Below are 19441 nucleotides of genomic sequence, written 5' to 3'. Positions count from 1 at the left end.
GAAAGGATGCAGCAAGGAAGAGAAACAAATGATTTGGGGTGAGAAACAGAGGTAAGAAAAGTGGTAAGAAAGAGAGTGAAAAATTATATCAGGTTGATTATAAGTGGATCTTCTAGTTAAGAAATTGTATTAATATGCAATTATTGCTACTTAAATATTTATTCTGTTTCTGAGTTTTTAAAAGATTGCACATTGGGTCCATGAATTGTTTCTGTGGGGCTGATAGCTTGTCCTGGGGTCAGCAGTAGCAGTCATGTTTCTCCTTCTTGATAGCTGGTGCAGTGCAGTGTTTTGACTTTCAGCCTGGGAACAGAGCTGATAACAATGATGTTTTGGTTTGGCCAAGGACTTTGTGAGCCTCATGCTCTGCCAGGGAGGAGGGGAAGCTGGGAGGAAGCAGAGACAGGACACCTGACCCAAACTGACCAAAGAGGTATTCCATACCACAGCCCGTCATGCCCAGGATGCAACTGGGAGTTACCTGGAAGGGCTGGGACTGCGGGGTTGGAGGAGGTATCGGTCAGAGCTTGGTCAGACTGGGGGGGGGCGAGTTATAGGTCGACTGGTGGTGAGATGTTGTATTCTCTTCCCTTGTTATTTCCTTTATCATTATTATTACTGGTGGTAGCAGCGGTGATTTGTGTTATACCTTAGTTACTAAACTGTTCTTATCTCAACCCATGGGAGTTGCATTCTTTTGATTCTCCTCTCTTTCCCTCCAGGAGTAGGGGGAGGGCAAGAAGGGGGAGTGAGTGAACGAGCTGTCTGACTGGGTTTAAACCACAACATAGCTCCTGCCTGATTCTGCCATAACTCCACTCCTCCAGCTGGTCTTGCAGTGACAGACAGGCAGGTTACCTGGCTCAGAGATGGTTAATGGAACCATCTCCCAGAGGGAAGAAGGGATGTCCTGAATTCCTGCTAGCCATCTCTGAAGATTTTCCTGGCTCCTCCGCACTGTCAAAGGAGATCCATCTTGCACTGTTAGCCTTTCAGCAGATGTTTTTTCTTTGTACTTGAAGAGCCCGAGTGCGGTATGGAACTGTTAATTACAGCTTATCGGGAATTATTCTCTATGCTCTCATTTTCATTAAGAAACATGCTCATGAAAACAACGTTAAGGTTACAGTGACCTTAAGCAGCACATAAGACAAAGTTGTTTAACTACACAGCTGAAAGCAGCTATAATCCTGGTTCCCAGTTAACCATGAGCTATTTTCCTTAACTTGCCCCTCAGCCGCTCCCCTCCACCACTTCCCTGTTCACACGCTGGCCTATTCCGATTGGGCACGAGGATAAGTTAAGGATGGAGCTGCTCCCAGGGGAGGCATTTGTCTGTCTGGCCTTTCCACAGTGCCTGTGGCCATGGCATTGGTGGTGAAGGGCGGTAGATTACCTGTATAGTATCAGGCTCTAGGCAGGTGATGATCAAGAGAAGCTGTTGGGCTTCAGGTGTACCTTGTAGTTTCCCTGTGGTGACTGAGGTCAAAGATGTGGAGGGTGATATACTACCTGAGGCACAGCAACATGGATTTTCAGAAGCCCACGCACATGCCCATGCCCTCTGACCAGCATGAGAAAGCTTCTTCAGCCAAGGAGCGTACTTCAGGCAGCTTAGGAATTTGGACCGTGAAGATGAATAATACAGAAAATGTTTATTTTTCTTATCACAGCCATGTGGTGGCAGACGATGGCATGACCCATCTTGGGAATGCCAATGCCATCTTGGCATTATGGTATGGGTAAATGTGTCAGTGGTCTACAGGGTTATGATTTGGGTCTGTATAAAGAGCATGTTGAGATGTTATGGTCAGACCACCAGAGTGGCCTTTCATCTGTCATGGGCAAAAGACTTCAACTCTTTCTGCCTATTCGGACAAACATTTCCTCTTCTCCCTCGTTTTCCTGGAGTTTTCCTGAATTGAAATAATGGGTGAGCTCTGAGTCCTTTCCCTCCAACAGGCAAATTGCTTTCACTGGCTCCTACTCACCTATTCCTGACTGGGAAGCAGACCATTGACCCTGCTTGGGAAAAGACCAGGAGCTTCACCAGGGAGGGTGAGTGTCCAGACCATGGATGGCCCAGAGGAGGAGGAAGGTGCCACTTGGTTCAGAGCAAACCCCCCTGAATGTCTCACCTTCTCCCAGGCACCCTGTTCTGCCTATGCAGAAAGAGCTCCCTGTGGTCTCTTGTAGAATATGCCTGAACAGAGCCTGCTCTTCCCTTGCACAACCTGCCTAGGAGCCATGACAGAAGCTTAGCTAAGAAAAGTGTCAGAGCTGTCTCAGCTGTGTGTGTGTGGATGGGCTTTGGAGTGAGAATTAAAACAGGGCACTCCTGTGGCTGGAGGGCTATGGGGAGCTAAGCTGTGTTCATGCCCTTGTTCCTTTCGGCTTCAAAATACGTGACTTTCTTGATGTTCTGTCTGTAGCACTTGCAGAAAGTAGGCAGGAGCCCAGCTGGGTGCACAGTACTTTATGCAAGGTGGAGCTCAGGATGGCTGTGGGCAAGAAGAGCAAGTCCTCTCATCCCAGCAGGATAACACGCCACTCTCATTTCTCTCTGGAGCATGATCTGCTCCAGCCCCTGAATCCTAATGCTATTTACTTTAAATGCTCTTAGCTAAACTCCGGATGACTTCAGACTTTTCCAGAGTCTAGACAGACCTTATGTTGCTGTTTCAGATGGCACTTCTGTGCCTGGAGGCCACAAATATAGCAGACCCGGTTTCTCAGATCAGAGTAGTGCTAAGAAAAACCTTTTGCTATTCTCCAGATGTTTCATAGTTGAAAGCTCAGTTACATTTTCTGTCAGATGACTGCAGAAACAGCCACTGTCTCACCATAACTGCAGAGCAGCCACACTTCATTTTTTCTGATGACAAGTCCGGACGATGCTTGTCTTTTCCCCTGCAACAAAGATGGTCTCAATTTTATCAGGGGAATTTTGGACACCAGATCTGTTATCCTAGATGTTGTTATCAAGGCTCTCAGCCAAAGACACTAAAATGGCTTCTCGAGAGCACTATTCAATATTCATGGCCCTAGGAGATCTCTTTCCTTTGGAGGTGATGCTGACTAGGGCCTTAGTGATTATAAATTAAATAAGGTTCTCAAACCCTACATAAACTTCCTCCATGTAGCCAGTCATATTCCTCCCTCCCCATTCCATATCTAGATTACTCACCAAATACTAAGCCTATGCTTCTGTTAAAGAATCAGCTACCTGGATTGTCAAGGGGTCCCTTATATTATTCCACTGTACAAAGCTTATCACAGAATAAGAAAAGACTTAATATCTCTAACACGGAACAGCTATAAAGGAAACTGAACACAGAGCAAGTGTGGCGGTGGTGGTAAGACCCCATAATTCTGCTGTGAGTTTTGTATAATCTTGATTTGTTCAGTTTATTGTATTATGGTTCTCAGGTCACTTAGGGCATTTATGGAATTATCTGATGCTTTTGGAAAGATCAGCAGCTAAGTATTATCACTGTTAATACTCATTGTGTGTCTACATTGCAGGTTGTGTTGAGTGGAGATCTCTGTGCCAGACTGCTTCTGGTACTCCTGTTATCCATAATGGGGCTGGCTCTAATATCTGCATGCAACATCACAGCTTACAGTATAGCTGTACTTGAACAATTCATATTGTCAGAGATCCCTGTTGAAACATAAGGCTAGAAGTGTATCATCTTTTAAAAAGAAAGATGAGATTCTGGAGCAAAGCTCTGTGGTCAGAAGTGAAATCATTGCAAATTCTGGCTGCAGACCATGGGATCTTGGGTACCAGTAGTTTAGACCTGGGAGCTAGTCATCTTCTGGTGAGATATTTGAATCCTGAAGGTGAAACAACACTGTAGAGACACCTTCAAAGCATGTGGAAGCCTGGTGCTGCAAAATACGTGCCTTTTCTGCTGCGAGCGTGCTGAAGGTCCTGCCTCCTTCTGGTCAGCTAGAGCTTCATCAGCACTCCCTATGCCCTTCCAGCTCAAATAGGTCCCAAAGCTTAGGCAATGTTAATAATGGGTCTCTGCAAATGTATCTTCCCTCTGCTGAACTGGGAACCTGTGGGAAAGTGTGAGCTGTTGTGCCAACAGCTCTGAGTGTAGGTAACTCAGTGCTTTTGCTGTGCTTCACTGGGGTCCTCGACTAGAGCCTCTGCTTCACCTAAGCTTCACCATCCGTCACTCTGGCTGTGTTTCTGCAGGAACAACGCTGCAGAAACATGGAAGAGAAGAGAGTAAAAGCAACTTTCTCCTATGAGAAAGACTCCTTGAACTTCAGCTTGTCCTTCCTACATCAGAGCTGACTTCTGTTTGGGGCTCTGCTGAGGCCTACAGAGTTCTGCACTTGTTTCTGGCACGTACCCATAGGCCATCCCTTGAAAGGGACTTGGGGTCTTCAAATGAAAGGGTTAAATGATCTCAGCTGTATTTTTCTTGTAATTAAAGAATTGTGTTACTGAAAGAAAGCAGTGATTCTGCACAGGAGGGTTCCTGTCACTTGTGTAAGTTGTCAGCAGCCCACATTACCCAGGTAGTACAAGTAAACTCAATTTTGGTGGTTTTTTTTTTCTGTGCTGTTTTCTGAACTGCTGGAAGTCCTCTGGGAATAACAGGATGTGATGGGGACAGAATAGCAAAAAGGGCTTTGGCAGTGTGTTTTGCAGGCATAAGAAAGTGCTGCTGAGAGCTTGGGAGCCTCTTCCCTAGGACTGTGAGCTCGTTAATGACAGAGCACCCACCAGCATGCAGTCAGCTTGCAAAGCTTGAGTGCAAGCTGCTTCCAAGAATGAGGGCTAGCTGGGCGCAAGCACCTGCCTGCTGAGCTCTGCCATGGGCAGTGCAGTCCTGTACAGCTCCCTGCACATGTGCAGGTCGAGTGCCAACATAACCCCATCTCTCTGCTGACACATGGCCCTGGGCAGTGACTGCAGCTCTGAAGCACAGTGGGACCAGATCGCTCTGCTCCCTTACTCACCTGAGAGTGGTTTGTACCCACTTAGCTTTGGGGTTGATGGCTGCTCCAGGCAAGCGGAGGCTTGGGGCCAGCCCTAAGAGTGTGAGCCTGTACTGTAGTGGCGGCAAATGCTGGGATTTACTAGCAGATGGCAAATGTTATACTGCACTTGCAAAACTGGAGTGGTGATGCTGTGAAAATAAAGGGCTCCTCCAGCCCTTGTCCTGCATAGGGAATAAAGTGTGAAGTGTCTTTGCCCCAAAGGTGGTGTCTGCTGTGGAAAGGGAAAAGTCCCTTTCGCTGTACCTGGCAAATCTGAGAAGCTGGGTTTCTGCTGAGCTGCTGATGCTGGGATCACCTTGCAGGGGACTTCTCAGCTGTTAGAGACTTAGCTGAAGCTGAGATACTTGTTGGGTGAACATCACCACCAGAATGATTGAAAGTGGTGAAGTGTGGTGTAGGGAGGCAATGGTGACAGCATGGCAGCTTGTAGAGTGCATTAGCAGGAGGGCAGCCAAGGAAGAAAATAAATGGCTGGAAAGCAGAATACTTGGGAAGGCAGGAGAAGGTGGTCTTTTCAGTTCAAGTGTTGGGGCAGAGGGTTTTCTCCTGTTTCTCCCACATTTCTCCATCACTGAGTGATTTGCTTTTCTGTAGTGAATTTCACAGAATGGTGAGAAATGACTAAAAAGGAATCAAGCAAAGTCTGTTATGATCTGCACAATGGTGAAAGAGAAGGCAGTGTATGGGGCTGGCTCTGCTGTCAGAGGGACTTGGACATATCCTTCTCCCATCTCCTTCCCTTTTCTGAATCCTGGACACAACTCCTCTGCCTCACTTCATGTCCCTCTGCAATCCAGGCAGCTGCTGCATCCAAACCCACATAGGAGAGCAGCTGCCCTTTTTTTGTAGGACTGTGAAAGAGACAGAGAACAGTGGGAGCTCAGCTTCCACAGGTCACTCATACCAGTGGGCCAGACATGGGCTGGGGAAGTTTGGGTTAATTATGTTTTTGTTGACCACTTATAGGACTCTGGTTTTGCCTTGAATGTCTCCAACTTCCCCTTGCTGCTGGCTGTGATCAGATGGCCTGGGAAGCTGCAGGTGGTTGATGAGTTATTGGGGAAGATACCTTGGAGGATGTAAGATGCTTTGTAACACCTTTCTGTGTTGGGAGTGTAGTGTGCTGTGCAGGGAGGCTGGTGTGGAGCCACGATGCAGACCTGGGAGGTGATGGTCCTAGCAATAGCTCTCTGTCCCAAGTGTTAGCGCAGTACAAGTCTGACAGAGTACTGTGCTATGCTTCATGGAACAAGCAGTGTGCAGGCAATCCTGGAAGGACAGTTTAGCAGGGCAAGTTGTAGTTACATTTAGAGGGATTTGGCTGGGAAAAGGAAAAAAAAAAAAGAGAAAGCAATTTAGAAGCCCTGCTCCCATTTTCTGTACGGTAATTCAAATCCTCTCACCCCCTGCTCAGGTGCCTTGGGGGCGCTCACATTTTCTAAGTGTGTGTTTTTGCTGGTAGTTTTCTTGGTACCTCCTCCCGCCCCCTCTAACCCTTAAGCCCTAGTTGCACAGCAGCGGTACTGTGCCTGAACGTGACTTGGTTTCACGAGGTGGATGGTCTGTTGCCTAAACTGCCCCCAGGGCTGGATTAAATGAGCTTTTTAACACTACAGCGTTGGCAGTGACCTGTAATGCGGAATTGTATCATCCTTGTCCCTCCACTGCTTCCTTTCCTGCCGGGCTCCAAAGGCCTTGTGGCTGTAGCACTCACCCAGACACCCAGCCCTTGTGCCCACGTGTAATCCTGGGTGGTTGCATGTCCATTGTCAGCCCAAGAGCCTTCCTTCTGTGAACCACTACGGCTTCAGAGTGAGATGCTTCTGGGGATGTGCCCATCTCTATGGAGCGGGCATCTAGATCCCGTATACTATGGGTTGCTCCTGGTGTGCTCGCTGGTCACCAGCCTTATGACACAGAGTACTCTGTGGCGGGCGCCACCGAGCGCAGGGGCCTGGGCTGTCGGTACGGGAGAGTACCTCGCAGTATCACCGCGTCCCCAGCAGCTGCCTCGTGGGGCTGAGCCGTGCCACCCGCCGGCCGCCGAAGTACCCGGTTTCCCAGAGCTGCGCCGCTCCAGCCGTAGCGCAGAGCGCATCCTCAAAGGCTGCGGAGCCGGCCGGCGGGCAGCGCGCAGCCCCGGCGCCCATTGCCGGCCGGGGGCTCCCCCGCCGGCCAGGCCGGGAGGAGGAGGAGGCGGAGGAAGCGGCGCGGAGCCCTCCGCCCCCTGCGGCGGAGCGGGGGGGCGAGGCGTTAGGACCAGGAGGCGGCGGCGGCTGGGCGGTGCGGGGCCAGCCGTTCAGCCGCCTCTCGCCTCTCCCGTCGTTCCTTCCGCAGCCGCCGCTGCCCGTCGAGGCAGCGCTTCCAGGCTTCCCCGGGCCGCTCGGCATGAGGAGGATCAGGGCCAATGCCATCGCCATCCTGACCGTCGCATGGATCCTGGGCACTTTCTACTACTTATGGCAGGACAACAAGCCCCGCTCGGTGGCCGCCGGCAGGTCCGCCGGCAGCGGTAGCGGCAGCTCCCGAGGCGGGCAGAGGGCTGCCGGCAGGCTGGAGCTCCGCCGGGAAGAGAGAACCATCCCCCTCATCGTGAGTGAGCCGCGGCCGCACAGCATCCCGCCCTGCCGCGGCGGGGAGCGGGCAGGGCTTCGGGCTGCTCTGCCTTTGTGGCAGCACCCGAGCTTGTCACCATGGCAGCCGCGACAAGCGGGGAAGCAGGGTGGGCAAACCCCAGGGGAGGCGAGCAGCGTCGTGGGTAAAGTATCTGCGAGTTGCCTCCTGTCCGCCGGCTCGCCGGGCACGGCTGCTCCGGCTGCGCGGCTGTCCTTGGCCGGGAAAAAGGGAGGGTGAAACGGCTGGAAGGGTTTTGGTTCGCGCTCAAGAGGCACGTACTTTATATACATGCATGTGTAGTGTATATGTGTGTGTGATCGCAGGTTTTCCCATCACACCAAATCAGAGCTGTGACCTCTTGCAAGCCCTTCCCCGGCAGCTGGGCTCTGGGCATCGGACAAGGGATGCAGGCAGCATCACACACATACTGTGAAGATGGTACCAGCCTCTGCCTTGGCTCCCTCTGCTTTGCTGCCAAACGGGACCAGGGCGCAGCTTGCAAGCCGGGTCAGTTCTAAGCCAGAGACAGCAGCCTGTGAGTGGGGCTCAGGGCAGGTTTTGGGCAAGGTGGGAGACGGGGGGAGCCCCTGGGGCTCCTTCTTAACCCACAGAGTCCTAGTGATGACCTGATGTGCTACTTCAGATTTTCTTTAAAAGCCCCACTCCCTGCCTTCACTGGGTGTCTGTGGACTCAGTAGGGTGACAAAATCAAGCTCCTGACTTAAGGATGATGAGGACCTTCCTGCTCTGTCCGTGGAGGAGGTTTGTCCTCCTTCAGCCTGTGTAACAGCAGCAGTAAAGCTCTCCCAACTACGCAGTAGCTTCATAAAAATAAACCAGCCCTTGGAGCAAAAGTGCCTCAGCAGTACCATTCCCAGGAGTGATCCAGCTGAAGCAGTTCGGGAACCGCACTGTGTGTCACTCTTTGGCTGCAAATCCATTTATCAGCTGGTTACGCACACATGGAAGGGAACAAAAGCAGCAACAGCCTGGTTGGGGTTGGACCACGGGCTGGGGCTCTCTGCATCCTCCTTGACTGACACTGGAGGGTTTTGGCCTGTGTCTCTCTTTCCCCCACCTGTAAAGTGGGGTGGCAGGTAGGGGTGTGGGTTTGGGAAGCCTGTGAATGTCTGGGAAATGCTGGGAGAGCATCCCTAGCCCTCGGGTTGCAGGGTGGAAACCCTTCAGCTGAGACCCTCAGCCATGTCTCGTACCTGCCAAAGCTCAAAAGTCAAAACTGAAGCTTTTGGGCAGCTGCTCATTAGGGCCAGGGGCTGTCAGCAGTTGTGGCTGCTCTGCTGAGAGTCCCTCTACAGAGCAGGACTATGGAAACGAGCACAGTGCCTCCCAGACGAGGGGCTCTGTGTGGGTGCTGTTACTGCCATAGCCCTTTGAGTGTGCTGAGAAATGTTTTTGAGCTGGCCGGGGCTGAGTTGAACAAACGGAGGATTTGGAGCACTGCTGACTGTTGGATTCCACCTTAGCAGAGGGGGAAGCTGTCCCTGAGCCCTTGATTTCTTATGCATGCTTGAACATGCTGCTCTGGCAGTTTTATTTCTCCGTTCTCCTGCTTATCCCATCCATTTTTATTTTTTTTTTTTTACGGCATTTATTTTACTCCCTCTCAGAGGGCTTGTGAGGTTACATGAATCCATATAGTCTGCTAAGTATATTAAAGCCCTCGGGAGGAGGATGCTGTGGCAGTGCCGCACGTTGTTATGTTGCTGCTGTTGGCGAGAGGCGGTACATGCTCATGGCTAACCACAAAGCCTCTCATTACAAGCTATAGTGCAGTGTGACAGCCGCTCCAAAGCTGGTCCGGCTTCCCGAACAATGTAAAGCATCCCAGCTCTGCTCCACACCTGAAATCCCTTTGTGGGGAAATATATTCATCCTTTGCCTCTTCTGCCCCTCAGCCACTGGAGTATGCCAGCCCTCCTTCCCCTTAAGTCTTGGTCTGCCTGGCAGGTGGCGGCTGGGACAAAGGAGGAACCTCTCCTCAGGCACCTGACAGTGGGGCATGGTGGAAATATCACATCCTGACCTGACCTGTTTGCATGGAGAAGGGAAACGGGGGTGGGGGGTGGTTTCTGGTGTTTGGGCTTCCTCTCATGCATGCGGAGTGGTTTCCTAAGGGTTTGGTGGGTTGCCATAAGACACAAGCTGGTAAAACGCAATGTGTGCGCTGTTGTAGCTGTGCAGTGGCACGGCTGTTGGAGAGCCTGGAGGGCTTCACTGCGATGGAAAGTAAATAAGCTGTCCCAGCACGGCCTCTGCCTGCACTGCTGGGTGGAAGCAGGGAACTGACTGCAGGCAGCATGGAGCAGGAAGGTTGGCAGGGGTTCAGGGAAATCACCCCTTGTGAGGGATGGTACCCGGCTGGGGTCTGAGCAGTTGGTCTTGTGAGCCGAGTTGACCGTGTGAGCCTGTGGGGCTATAGCTGTGCAAGCGGTCCTCAGCACGCATCCCTCTCCAGTTCCTGGGTGCACAGCGTGCGGGCTGAGGCACTGCCCACTGCCCTCTCCCAGCTAGCATGGAAAATGTGCTGTTTCAACTGCTCTGCTGGAGAAATGTAGAGCAGCAGCTGTCCTTTTGCAGTGCAGAGCCCTCAACCCTGAGTTCATTCCCCGCAAAGTTGAATTGCTTGACTTCATGTATAATGGCAGTCTTGTGTAAGAGAGGAGGCGTGCCTATGCTCCGCCTGCTTCTCGTGTCCTCGGCCTCCTGCAAAACTGCCCATTTTGATCCAGCTTTTGGTTTCCTCTGCTCTGCATGAGTGATGGTGTTGGAGTTCAGGTTTGGGCTCATCTGCAAATAAGGGTGACTCATGTGACTTACGGGTCTCTGGAAAATATTTTCTCAGTTTTCTAAAGTTGGCTGCTTTTCTGTCTGGGAAAAAGAAAAAATCTTGTCTTTTGGGTGAGTCCAAGAGTTCTGCTCTTGTGTCTGTGCTGGGACACTTCAAATCCTGGGCAAATGATGGTGAGTTGCGTGGCTTCTAAAACTTGAATTGCTTGCTGGCCTTGTGGGCTTTTTCATTATCCTCTCCCAGTGCAAAAAATAGAAATAATCCCGCGTACAAACTACAGTCAATTGCAAGTCTGACTTTGAAACTGGTTTCCTGTTGTTGACCTCATGTTTATTAGCACAACTTTAAGCTTATGATCCGAATTCTGGAGTCAGCAAGGGAGGTCTGACTATTAAAGTTGGGGCAGAAGGGCTCTCAGAGATCTAAGTTCCAGAAATAGCTTGTGCATTAATAGTAATTCTCCAGATCCCTGCTTTATATCCAGAAATCTTGACATGTACTCTCTGCAGCAGCCTCTACCCAGATGGGTCCTACAGATGCCAGAAATAAACATGCAGAAATTGATAAAGGGCATGGCTGACTACGTGGCACACTGAGCCCCTGCATGCTTTCCCTTCCACCTGGGGTGGAAGCACGAGTGAGTATCACAGTCCTAGGAATGCATTTTTTCTCTGGATCACAGCATAGTTTAATTTCAATTAGGAGGAGGATCCCTGGACCCTCTAATAGTTGGTTTGTAAATTGAGTGTTTCTGGAGGGTGGACTTCTTCCCTGGGCTCTTCCCTGCCCCTCCCAGGCAGCAGGTTGCCTCCTGCTCCTTGGAAATTTCCTGGATTCAGAAGCTGTGCAACACGTGTTTTGGAAGGACATTGGCATCACTGGCTTGATTTCCACACTGCATACAGGCACTTAATCATTCACTACGTGCTGCTTGTCTGCTTTAGCATGGTGCAGACATGGGCAGAGCCCAGGACTCCTGCCTCTGAATATTGCATGACCAGATTTTCCTCCTGTTTTTTTTTTTTTAGCAGGAAAGCAGCGATGTGGCTGGGAGATGGTGATAGAAGAGTATCATCACTTAAATGCTCTGAATCATGTTAGGCTGGTACTCAGTTGCTCTTTGGAGCAAGTACGCTGTCTCTTATCTTTGTCCTGCCAACTTGTGTGACCCGTGTAGCTCCTTTGTGACCCTGTTTGGCATCTGAGAGACCTTGTGCTGTAATACTGGCTCAGACCGCCTGGGCTCAGCTCTCCTGGCTCCCCTCTACTATGTGCTCAGCTGTATAAAATGAGCACAAGGGAGATGAGATCAAGGCATTCTTTTCCCTTGTAGCAAAGGGTTTCCAAATGCTCTGCAAACACTGCTGAACTGAGAGTCACCTGCCTGTGGTGAGACAGTGAGTGGGAGAATCCTCTGGGATGTGCTGCTGATAACTGAAAGTGTCTGTAGGCATCGAGCAAGTTGGTGAGGAAAGATGGCAATCCTTTGTTTCTCACTCTTGTTTAGCCACAAGATAGGCAGTGGCTGGGGTTTCCCTGCTTCTCTGGGTAGCCAAACTGTTGCGTTTACCCACACTTGTACTCGCCACTGTGTAAGACTACCTTGATGTAATCGTCTTCAGACACCGGTAGACTTGGCCAAACTGCACTTGTTTTCTGTTGCATTTGGCTGTGGGTACCTGAATCCCATGGAGCAGGTGCGGCTGATGTTCACTGTTCGTTTGTGAATTATTTTATTCCCATTCCTTCATCACATTCCCTCTGTGTGCAGCTTTCAGGGATGCTCTTTTCATCACAAGTGGGATAAGCTGCTTATCATGGATCAATAAGTGATACCACTTTTCAGGGACTTGTATCCCACAGGGCTCCTGCATGTGTGCCTGCCAGAGGCAGGTCTTGCAGGCTCAGAGATCCTAAATAATAATAACAAGAGGGGTAAGAGCACTAATTCCTTGCGTTGACATATTGTCAAGTTTGTGAAGTACAGGTTTGATTTCATGGCCTGCTGTGCTGTGGAGAGAGAAGGCCTAATATTTATGAGATGCCACAGCTCACTTCAGCAGTCTCCTTACTGTTTGACTCTTACGAGGTTGCTCACTCTGGCATCTCCTGCCTTTTGGGGCAAAGATCAGGAACGTGGCTATATGGGTTTCTTTCTGCTCTTATGCTGGGTGGCTGTGTGTTGGGGGGTGAGGATTGGCCCTTAATACTTGGGGGTTTATAGCAGCTGCTTCTGCTGTGACCAGACACCTGCAACACTGATTTTGTTGGGTCCCTGTGGATCGCTGTTACGGCAGATGAGAGGCCTGCGCCAGCTCCCTGGGAAAGGATGACTTGTTAACTATTTCTCCAGGGGTATTACTGCAGCAGGAAGATTCAGTGGCAGTTTGACAGCTTAATATTTTATTTACACTGTTTATGTTTTAAAAATGTGGGAACGAATGCTGTTTGTTTAAATGGCAGAAAACTATTTCATATTTAATTTTTGCTGGTGGCCCATGTGGTGTATTAAAAAGTAAAATAAAAGAAATGATTCACGATAATGATGTTAATAAAATCCAGTTGGCAGCTTTGGCTTTAATTGTTAATCACAGTGACAAGGTAGCTGCAGTGAGGTAGCTGGGGCTTGGGCAGCATGGTGGTCTGGGCAGCCCGGCATGGTGTGCAGGGCAGCTCTCCTGAAGATGACTTCTTTGTTTTTACCATTTTGTTCCCACTAAATAAGTGGGTGAAGCAGCTGCACATTGTAGCAAGCTGAAGCATTCTGTCAGTGTGCAGCTGCTTCCCCAGTTAGATTCGGTTTTGTGTGCACAAAACTGTACTAAGATTTCAAGGCTAAAAATTTAGCAGTGTTTGAAGGAAAGAGAAGCCTTTGACAGACATCTCGGGTCACTGTTTGCTGAGGTTGAAACTTGGCCAGGAGCTTCATCCCAGAGTCAGGAGTCACTTGAAATGCAAGGGGAGAAGATGCGGTTTTGTTTCAGCAGCAATGAGCTGGGGCTGCTGTGTTGGAGTGTTGAAAAATGACTTAATTATTCCTAGTAGAAGAACATGCAGCCTAGCACAAAGGCAGTGAAATAAACAGGCAAACCTGCTGGGGATGAAGCACATGGGTCAGTGGGGGACCCTGGCTCGCCTGTGCCATACATCATCTCCCTTCTGCAGGGAAAGCCCCAGAGTAGAATGTGGCCGTGTTGTATCTCTTGCTCTTCCTTGGATCTCCATATGATGCCAGACAGTTGGCCTTATCCCACTGCATCCCAGTGGCAGTCCCAGGACCACCTTCTCTCTTTCCTGTTTCAGTGGCATATGCAGCCCCCTTGTGCTCCTCCAGCCTTATTTGTCAGCGCCTGTAGTAAGGTTGTAGGCTCTTTGGGGCTCGTCATGTTAGTTGTCAGTGCTGTTCTGTCTGTACGGTGCCAAGTGCAGAGACTGTGATCCACAACACATACCGTACTATTGCGTTAAGGTGAAGACATAACTAAAGAGAGATCCTGGGAGCCAAGCTGGCTTACAGACTGAGCTGCAAACTCAGCTGTGTCTAAGTTTCCTCAAAGTCTAAAATGGAGCTCTTATCTGCTTCGCAGGGCTTCTGGGAGGCTTAGCTTGCAAGTTTTCAAGCTTAAACAGGGGAGACTTAGGTTAGATATAAGGAAGAAATTCTTCTCTTCTCACCATTAACGAGGATGGTGAGGCACTGGCACAAGTTGCCCAAGGTAACTTGTGGACCCCCCATTCCTGCCAGTGTTCAAGGCCAAATTGGATGGGGCTTTGAGCAAGCTGGTCTAGTGGGAAGTGTCTCTGCCTGTGGTAGAAGGTTTGGAATTAGACGATCTTAAGGTTCTTTCCAACCCAGACCATTCTATGAGTCTATGTTGTGCTTTGAGCATATAGGTAATTTCTTGATGTTGGTAGAGCCTGAGCTTTTGATAGACAGTTCATGCTCTCTTTGGAGCTGCTTTCTTTCAGCTATTTCAGGGGCATCGTCCCTGCAGAGACTCAACCTCTGCAGTGGCAACGCAGGTCCCGCAGCACTGCTGGTGTCTAAGCCTCCTGCTACTCTGGGACGTGAATGAAGCTGCCACGTGGGGCTGCCCCTGGGAAGGGAAGCTGTGTTGGCTGGTCAGATGATGCTTGGCTGGTTGTTCTGCCATGATGGAGCAGTAGGGTTGACTTTGCAATTCAGGCTTCAAGGTGTCGTGGTCAGGACTCTGTTATAGCATGGGAACTGATGACGTTTGGCTGAAGCTGCAGAACATTATCTACTTTAACCTTCTGTTTTCTTTCTCCTAGCTCCCAACTTTTTCATCTTGTAAGCTGAAATGTGGTACCTAGGAGGAGGCTTTGTTTTAAAGTAGCAAGGAGAGAGAAAGCAACTGTGTTGCAACCTGCATCAGCCCTTTGATGAGCCTGGAAGGGGAAAAAGAAAGGAGTATTTTTCTTGCGTTTTTATTTTGGATAAGCTGGATCTTGAAACAGGCACAGCTTGGCTGCAAAAGTGCTCCTGCCCAGTGAAGGTGACTTCAGAGCTTCTCTGAAAACGTCTTCCTGCAGGACAAAATTAGAAAACCCTGATGCTTTCCATCTGCTCGCATGCTGAGTGCCCTGAATGAAGTATTCAGTGCCAGAGAGTCATGCTCAGTAGTGCCATGCTGTACTTTTGTGCCTTTTGGTATCAAGCATGCAGTAAAAAGACTAAAAAATGAGGAAGTGCACGTAAAAGCTGTGGAAAGCAGTGCAGCTCCTTGGGTAACTGGTGAGTTAGTCTCCGAGCATGGGAATGGGGATACAGTGGCAGTGTGAACGGGAGCCACCACATCCACGCAGGGAAATTTAGAAATTTCTGTGCTGCTTATGTAGTTTCCCAAAGTATCAGAGTTAGGAAATGTGACTGTTTCAAGTCTGCTCACTGCAGACTCCTGGTGCTCAGTGATGTGATTGTGCTGTATTTCCCAAGTGCTGTAATATGCATGTGTGTGTTTGTCTGTTTTCTTTATACCTTTCTGGGAGATTTTTGGGGGGTCTAGTTGTGTGGTAGGCATTACCAGCTACACCAGGCTGCTGATGGAGTAGGATGTATGTGTTACAGAACCTTCTGAGATGTCCTGGTTTGGCTGAAGTACCGGTTTTGCGCCCAAAGATAGGGCACAACCTCTCAAAGGGATCTCTGGGTGGGCTGGTATGGGCAGTGACAAGCAGGTAGAGTATAACCCTGTCCCTAGTACAGGCATGCTGAGTTCCCATGTCCCTGCTGGTGCTATGCTTGCTTCTCTAATGTTAAGGCTTTTGGTTTTCTGTTCAGGAACTGCAGAGGTAGCTCCCCTGGCAGTACCAAGCGCAGGCTGGGGGGACAGTCATGTTTCTCCCAGTGCTTGGAGTGCAATGTGGTGTTTATACTGAGGTTGAGTTCGCAGCAGAAGGATGGATGCTCTGCAATGAGGTAACCCTTTCCAAAAATGTGTTGGAGCAAATCTGAGCTAACTTGGAGTCTGTTTGCATCCTCTCTGCATTTGGGTGGTCTAAGTCTGGCTGTGCTGCGCCCTGGAATGCCAGATTGCTATGCCGTGCCTGCTAGCTGGAGTGTTTCCAGTCTGTGCTGGGAAAACTGGACCACACTGGCAGGGCAACCCCAGAGAAATCTTGGGAAGGGCTAGGAAATCAATGGTGTTTCAGGATTAGCTGTATATTCATTGAGTCAGGCAATGATGAGGTCAAGTGAGGTCTAGCTTTGGAGAGGCTGTCCAAGCACCTATCAAAACCTCCCTGTGGCTGAGCATGAAAGGGTTTTAAGTCAGTGGTTGGGCTCCTGCCTCAGATCAGGTTCTTGAACAGGCACAAATCTCGTGCTACATGTTAGGTGAGCCATGAAGAGGTGGCTTACAGTGAAAGTAAACACTGTCCTTGTAGTGCAGGATGAAGACTGAGTCACACTGCGTAGTAGGAAAAAGGTGCTGATCTGCTTGCATCCCTCAGCTTACAGCATTATTAAAAATGGTTATTAATTGTGAATTATTTATTCATTAATTTTCTTGGGCCCAAAGCCTCACCTTCAGGAACGATGTGCTGGAGTTGAAGGGAAATACAGTGAAGTGATACAAATGATTGTGCTTGGCAGGGGTAATACAAAAGGTAGGGTTTTCCTGCATTCTTCTTTCTGCTGCCCTTCAGCTGTTAATTGTGCAGCTCTGCCCTTTGTGGTTGGTACCAGTCTGACCTTTGCTGCTCCTTGTACCTGTGAATCAAGGGGGATACCTGAGTGCTTCTTGAATTTGAATGGAAAGTACTTCTATTGAGATCAGAATTTGCTTTAAGTTATTGGTTCAATATTTTTCTTCCCAAGATAAATTCCCATATCACTGTCCCATATCTGATAGGGGTAAATTGGGATGCATTTTGGTCATTGCCTGTCAGTTTGGGCCCTTTGAGAGTCAGCTGGCTGTATCTCTGTATGCTGGGTGAGTGTGTAGCCCAGCTCACAGGTGGATGTGCATCTCTGTAGCTGACTCTCTGTATGTGAGAGCTTTGTTTTGTGGCTCTTCAGGGTTAGGAGAAAGAAGCAGGGAGATGTGTTGAATAGCAGACTTTTAGGGGCTGCCCCAAGTGTGCCTGGATTTAGGAGTCGCCTTGCCATCATATTCCAAGCAATTTGCACATCAAAGTCATGCAGCCATCACAGTAAGTCTTGCTCCTGGTCCAGTCTCACAAACAGCCTGTGCTGCTGGGTCCCTCCTGATTGTCTGGAGATCCCTTTTTGTAGGGGTGTTTGGGTATCCAAACTGGATGCTTTTCTGTGCAAGGCAGAATGTGAACAAAAGACAGCCTCTGTCCTGGGGAGTTTATAACTTCCCTAGGCAAGTAAGATGATGGGTTGGGGGTAGAAAGCATTTTTCCCTCCATTTCCCTGATGTACAGCTGAGATTAAGATCAATCTCTGCTGAATGGAAGAAAGGGGTTGGGGGAAGGTACGTTCATTACTGAGACCTGCTAACTTTTGGTTATTAACCATGGAAGCCAAGACAGCTTGGGCATTATCTGTGTACCAGCATGAATTCAAAGAATTTGGTACTGGATTCCAGCTACTACCTGGAGATGATTAAAACAGTTTGTCTCATGGTAGCTGCTGCCGTAACTGACTGTACCTCATTCTTGTTAGGGTTTTACACTTTGCCTTGGTAATTCATTTGGACCACCTCCTCACCCCTTGTAATTTGTGTGTCAGTGATGAGTTGGTCACCTAAACCCACTTTGGCACTTAATGTAACCTGGGGGGGCTGGAACAGCTTGGGGGGAATTAATTTGGCTTGTGGCTGGGGGTGTGTGTGGGGACATTCCTCCCTCCCTTAATCTCCTCAAGTGCCAATAAGGTTTTACTGTGCATTTCTTTCTGCATGTTCATTTGGGGAAAGAAGCAGGATTTGGGGCTAAGCTGCTGGGAGCAAGAGTGGGGAGATGGGTTATAAAAAGCTTCCAAATGATTCCTCTATGTGCAAATGTTAATCATTAAACGTGTTACTGCTTAACAGCATGACTTGCCATGTTGTGCTGCCCCTCCAGGCTGAACTGGAATAAACCTCGGGCTGTTTGCTGAGCTCTGGGAGCTGGACTTCAGCCTCTCCCACCTCAGCCCTAATACTGAGTGGTGTTTGAACACTCCTTTCGTGGGCTGTAGTGGCAATCTGCGCAGCAGTGGGGCTCCTTGGGGCTGCTGCTGCTTCTTCAGTCTTAATTCTGCCTTTGGAGAGTTAAATTCTCAATCAGGGTAAAGTGAGGTTCCCCATGTTATGTTGTTTTCAATGCCGAGTGACATCTGTAACCAGTGTCTGGATTCTAGTTCTGTGCTCAGACCAGCAGTAGTTGCTCTTCTGGGGAAAAAAATACACTGTAGGCACTTCAATAATTCTCTCTGCAGAAGAAAGAATGGTCTCTCATCTGGGAATACACTTCCTGGTATCTGTAGTGTAGCAAATATTTTTCATCTTGCTACCAAGTTCTTTAAGCAGATAGATAACAGCAGCATCAGTACCTGCATGCTGAAACACTTCCATGCCTGTCTGGTGGCACAAGTTGTATGAGGCAATACCATCTGATCAAGTATATGTCCTTTTTGCCAGAAGTCACTAATAGTCAAATGCAAGCACAAACAGCAGCATCTCCTCTTGTAGAAGCAGAATTTTACAAGGGTGAATTCAGCTGGTTATACTAATTTACCTCCAAATAAGAAACTGGGGGGGGGGGGCAGACTTGCTCTTGTTTCTTGAATGTCTCCATACAGCACTACAGGATCAGGACAGAACTGGTTCTTCAGAGTGGCTCTGCACTGTAAGCAGAAATGGGCTTTTTGGAGTTACTTGAGGAGAAAAAATATCCAAGATAGACTGAACCCCCTGATGATTTAGAGTAAATACCTTTGCTCCTGAGAAGGGTGAGTGGAAAATCCTCTCCTGTTTGGTAAGGCCACGCATGCTCCCTGTAGGCTGTGCTTCCAGGAGAGTGTTTGCAATTCTCCTGCCAGTTCAGTACCTCCAGTATTACCAAAGCACATGTGAAAAAAACTGCATGGAATGTCTTCAGTGTCATTTAGAGGGAAGCTCAGCTATCTGTTCCCCAGACAGATGCCAAGTCTAGCAAGGAGAAAAGTATTTATGCTTTTAGTAAGTGTTGACCTAAAAGAACTTGTTATTGTGCACTGCTCAAAAACCTCTTAGTTTTAAAAAGTCTCTCTTAGCTTTTAATTAAATTGATTTGGTGCCTTCCTGAGAGTGTGAAGGTGGTCAGCAGTCCCCTCCTTGGTTTGCTGAACTAGCAATGTCAACTTGGAAGTGGTTTCTTGGTGTTCCCTGCAAACGGGAAAGGCATATAAAGAAGCATGGGGTGCAAGGACTTTTGTCTTTGGTTTGTGCTTCTAGTGTAGGGCGATATGAATAACATTAAAATACATTTAAAATGTTTGCTTGTTTGTTGAAGTGTGGATTCTTAATATTGTCTTTCTTA

At 49.0% G+C, this 19441-nt stretch overlaps 1 protein-coding gene across 3 annotated transcripts in view; it reads left to right on the top strand.

Annotated features, from left to right (window-relative positions):
- The first annotated feature begins 7150 nt into the window (after window positions 1-7150).
- Window positions 7151-19441, top strand: part of GALNT16 (polypeptide N-acetylgalactosaminyltransferase 16) — a 73156-nt gene continuing 60865 nt past the window's right edge. The window contains exon 1 of one of the 3 annotated variants that reach the window (XM_062619198.1): window positions 7151-7617. In XM_062619198.1, the coding sequence (XP_062475182.1) occupies window positions 7414-7617 (204 nt within the window). In that variant the 5' untranslated portion in view covers window positions 7151-7413. Of the gene's footprint in view, window positions 7618-7644; window positions 7784-10384; window positions 10561-19441 lie in introns of those variants that run through there. The other 2 variants (XM_062619199.1, XM_062619200.1) reach the window with 2 other exon arrangements.

Source organism: Pezoporus occidentalis, unplaced genomic scaffold, assembly GCF_034315485.1.
Source record: "Pezoporus occidentalis ecotype Australia unplaced genomic scaffold, CSIRO_AGI_Poc_V1 ctg21, whole genome shotgun sequence".
NCBI lineage: Eukaryota > Metazoa > Chordata > Aves > Psittaciformes > Psittacidae > Pezoporus > Pezoporus occidentalis.
The sequence above is the reverse complement of the archived record's forward strand: the minus strand, read 5'-3'. Positions and strand labels throughout refer to the sequence as shown.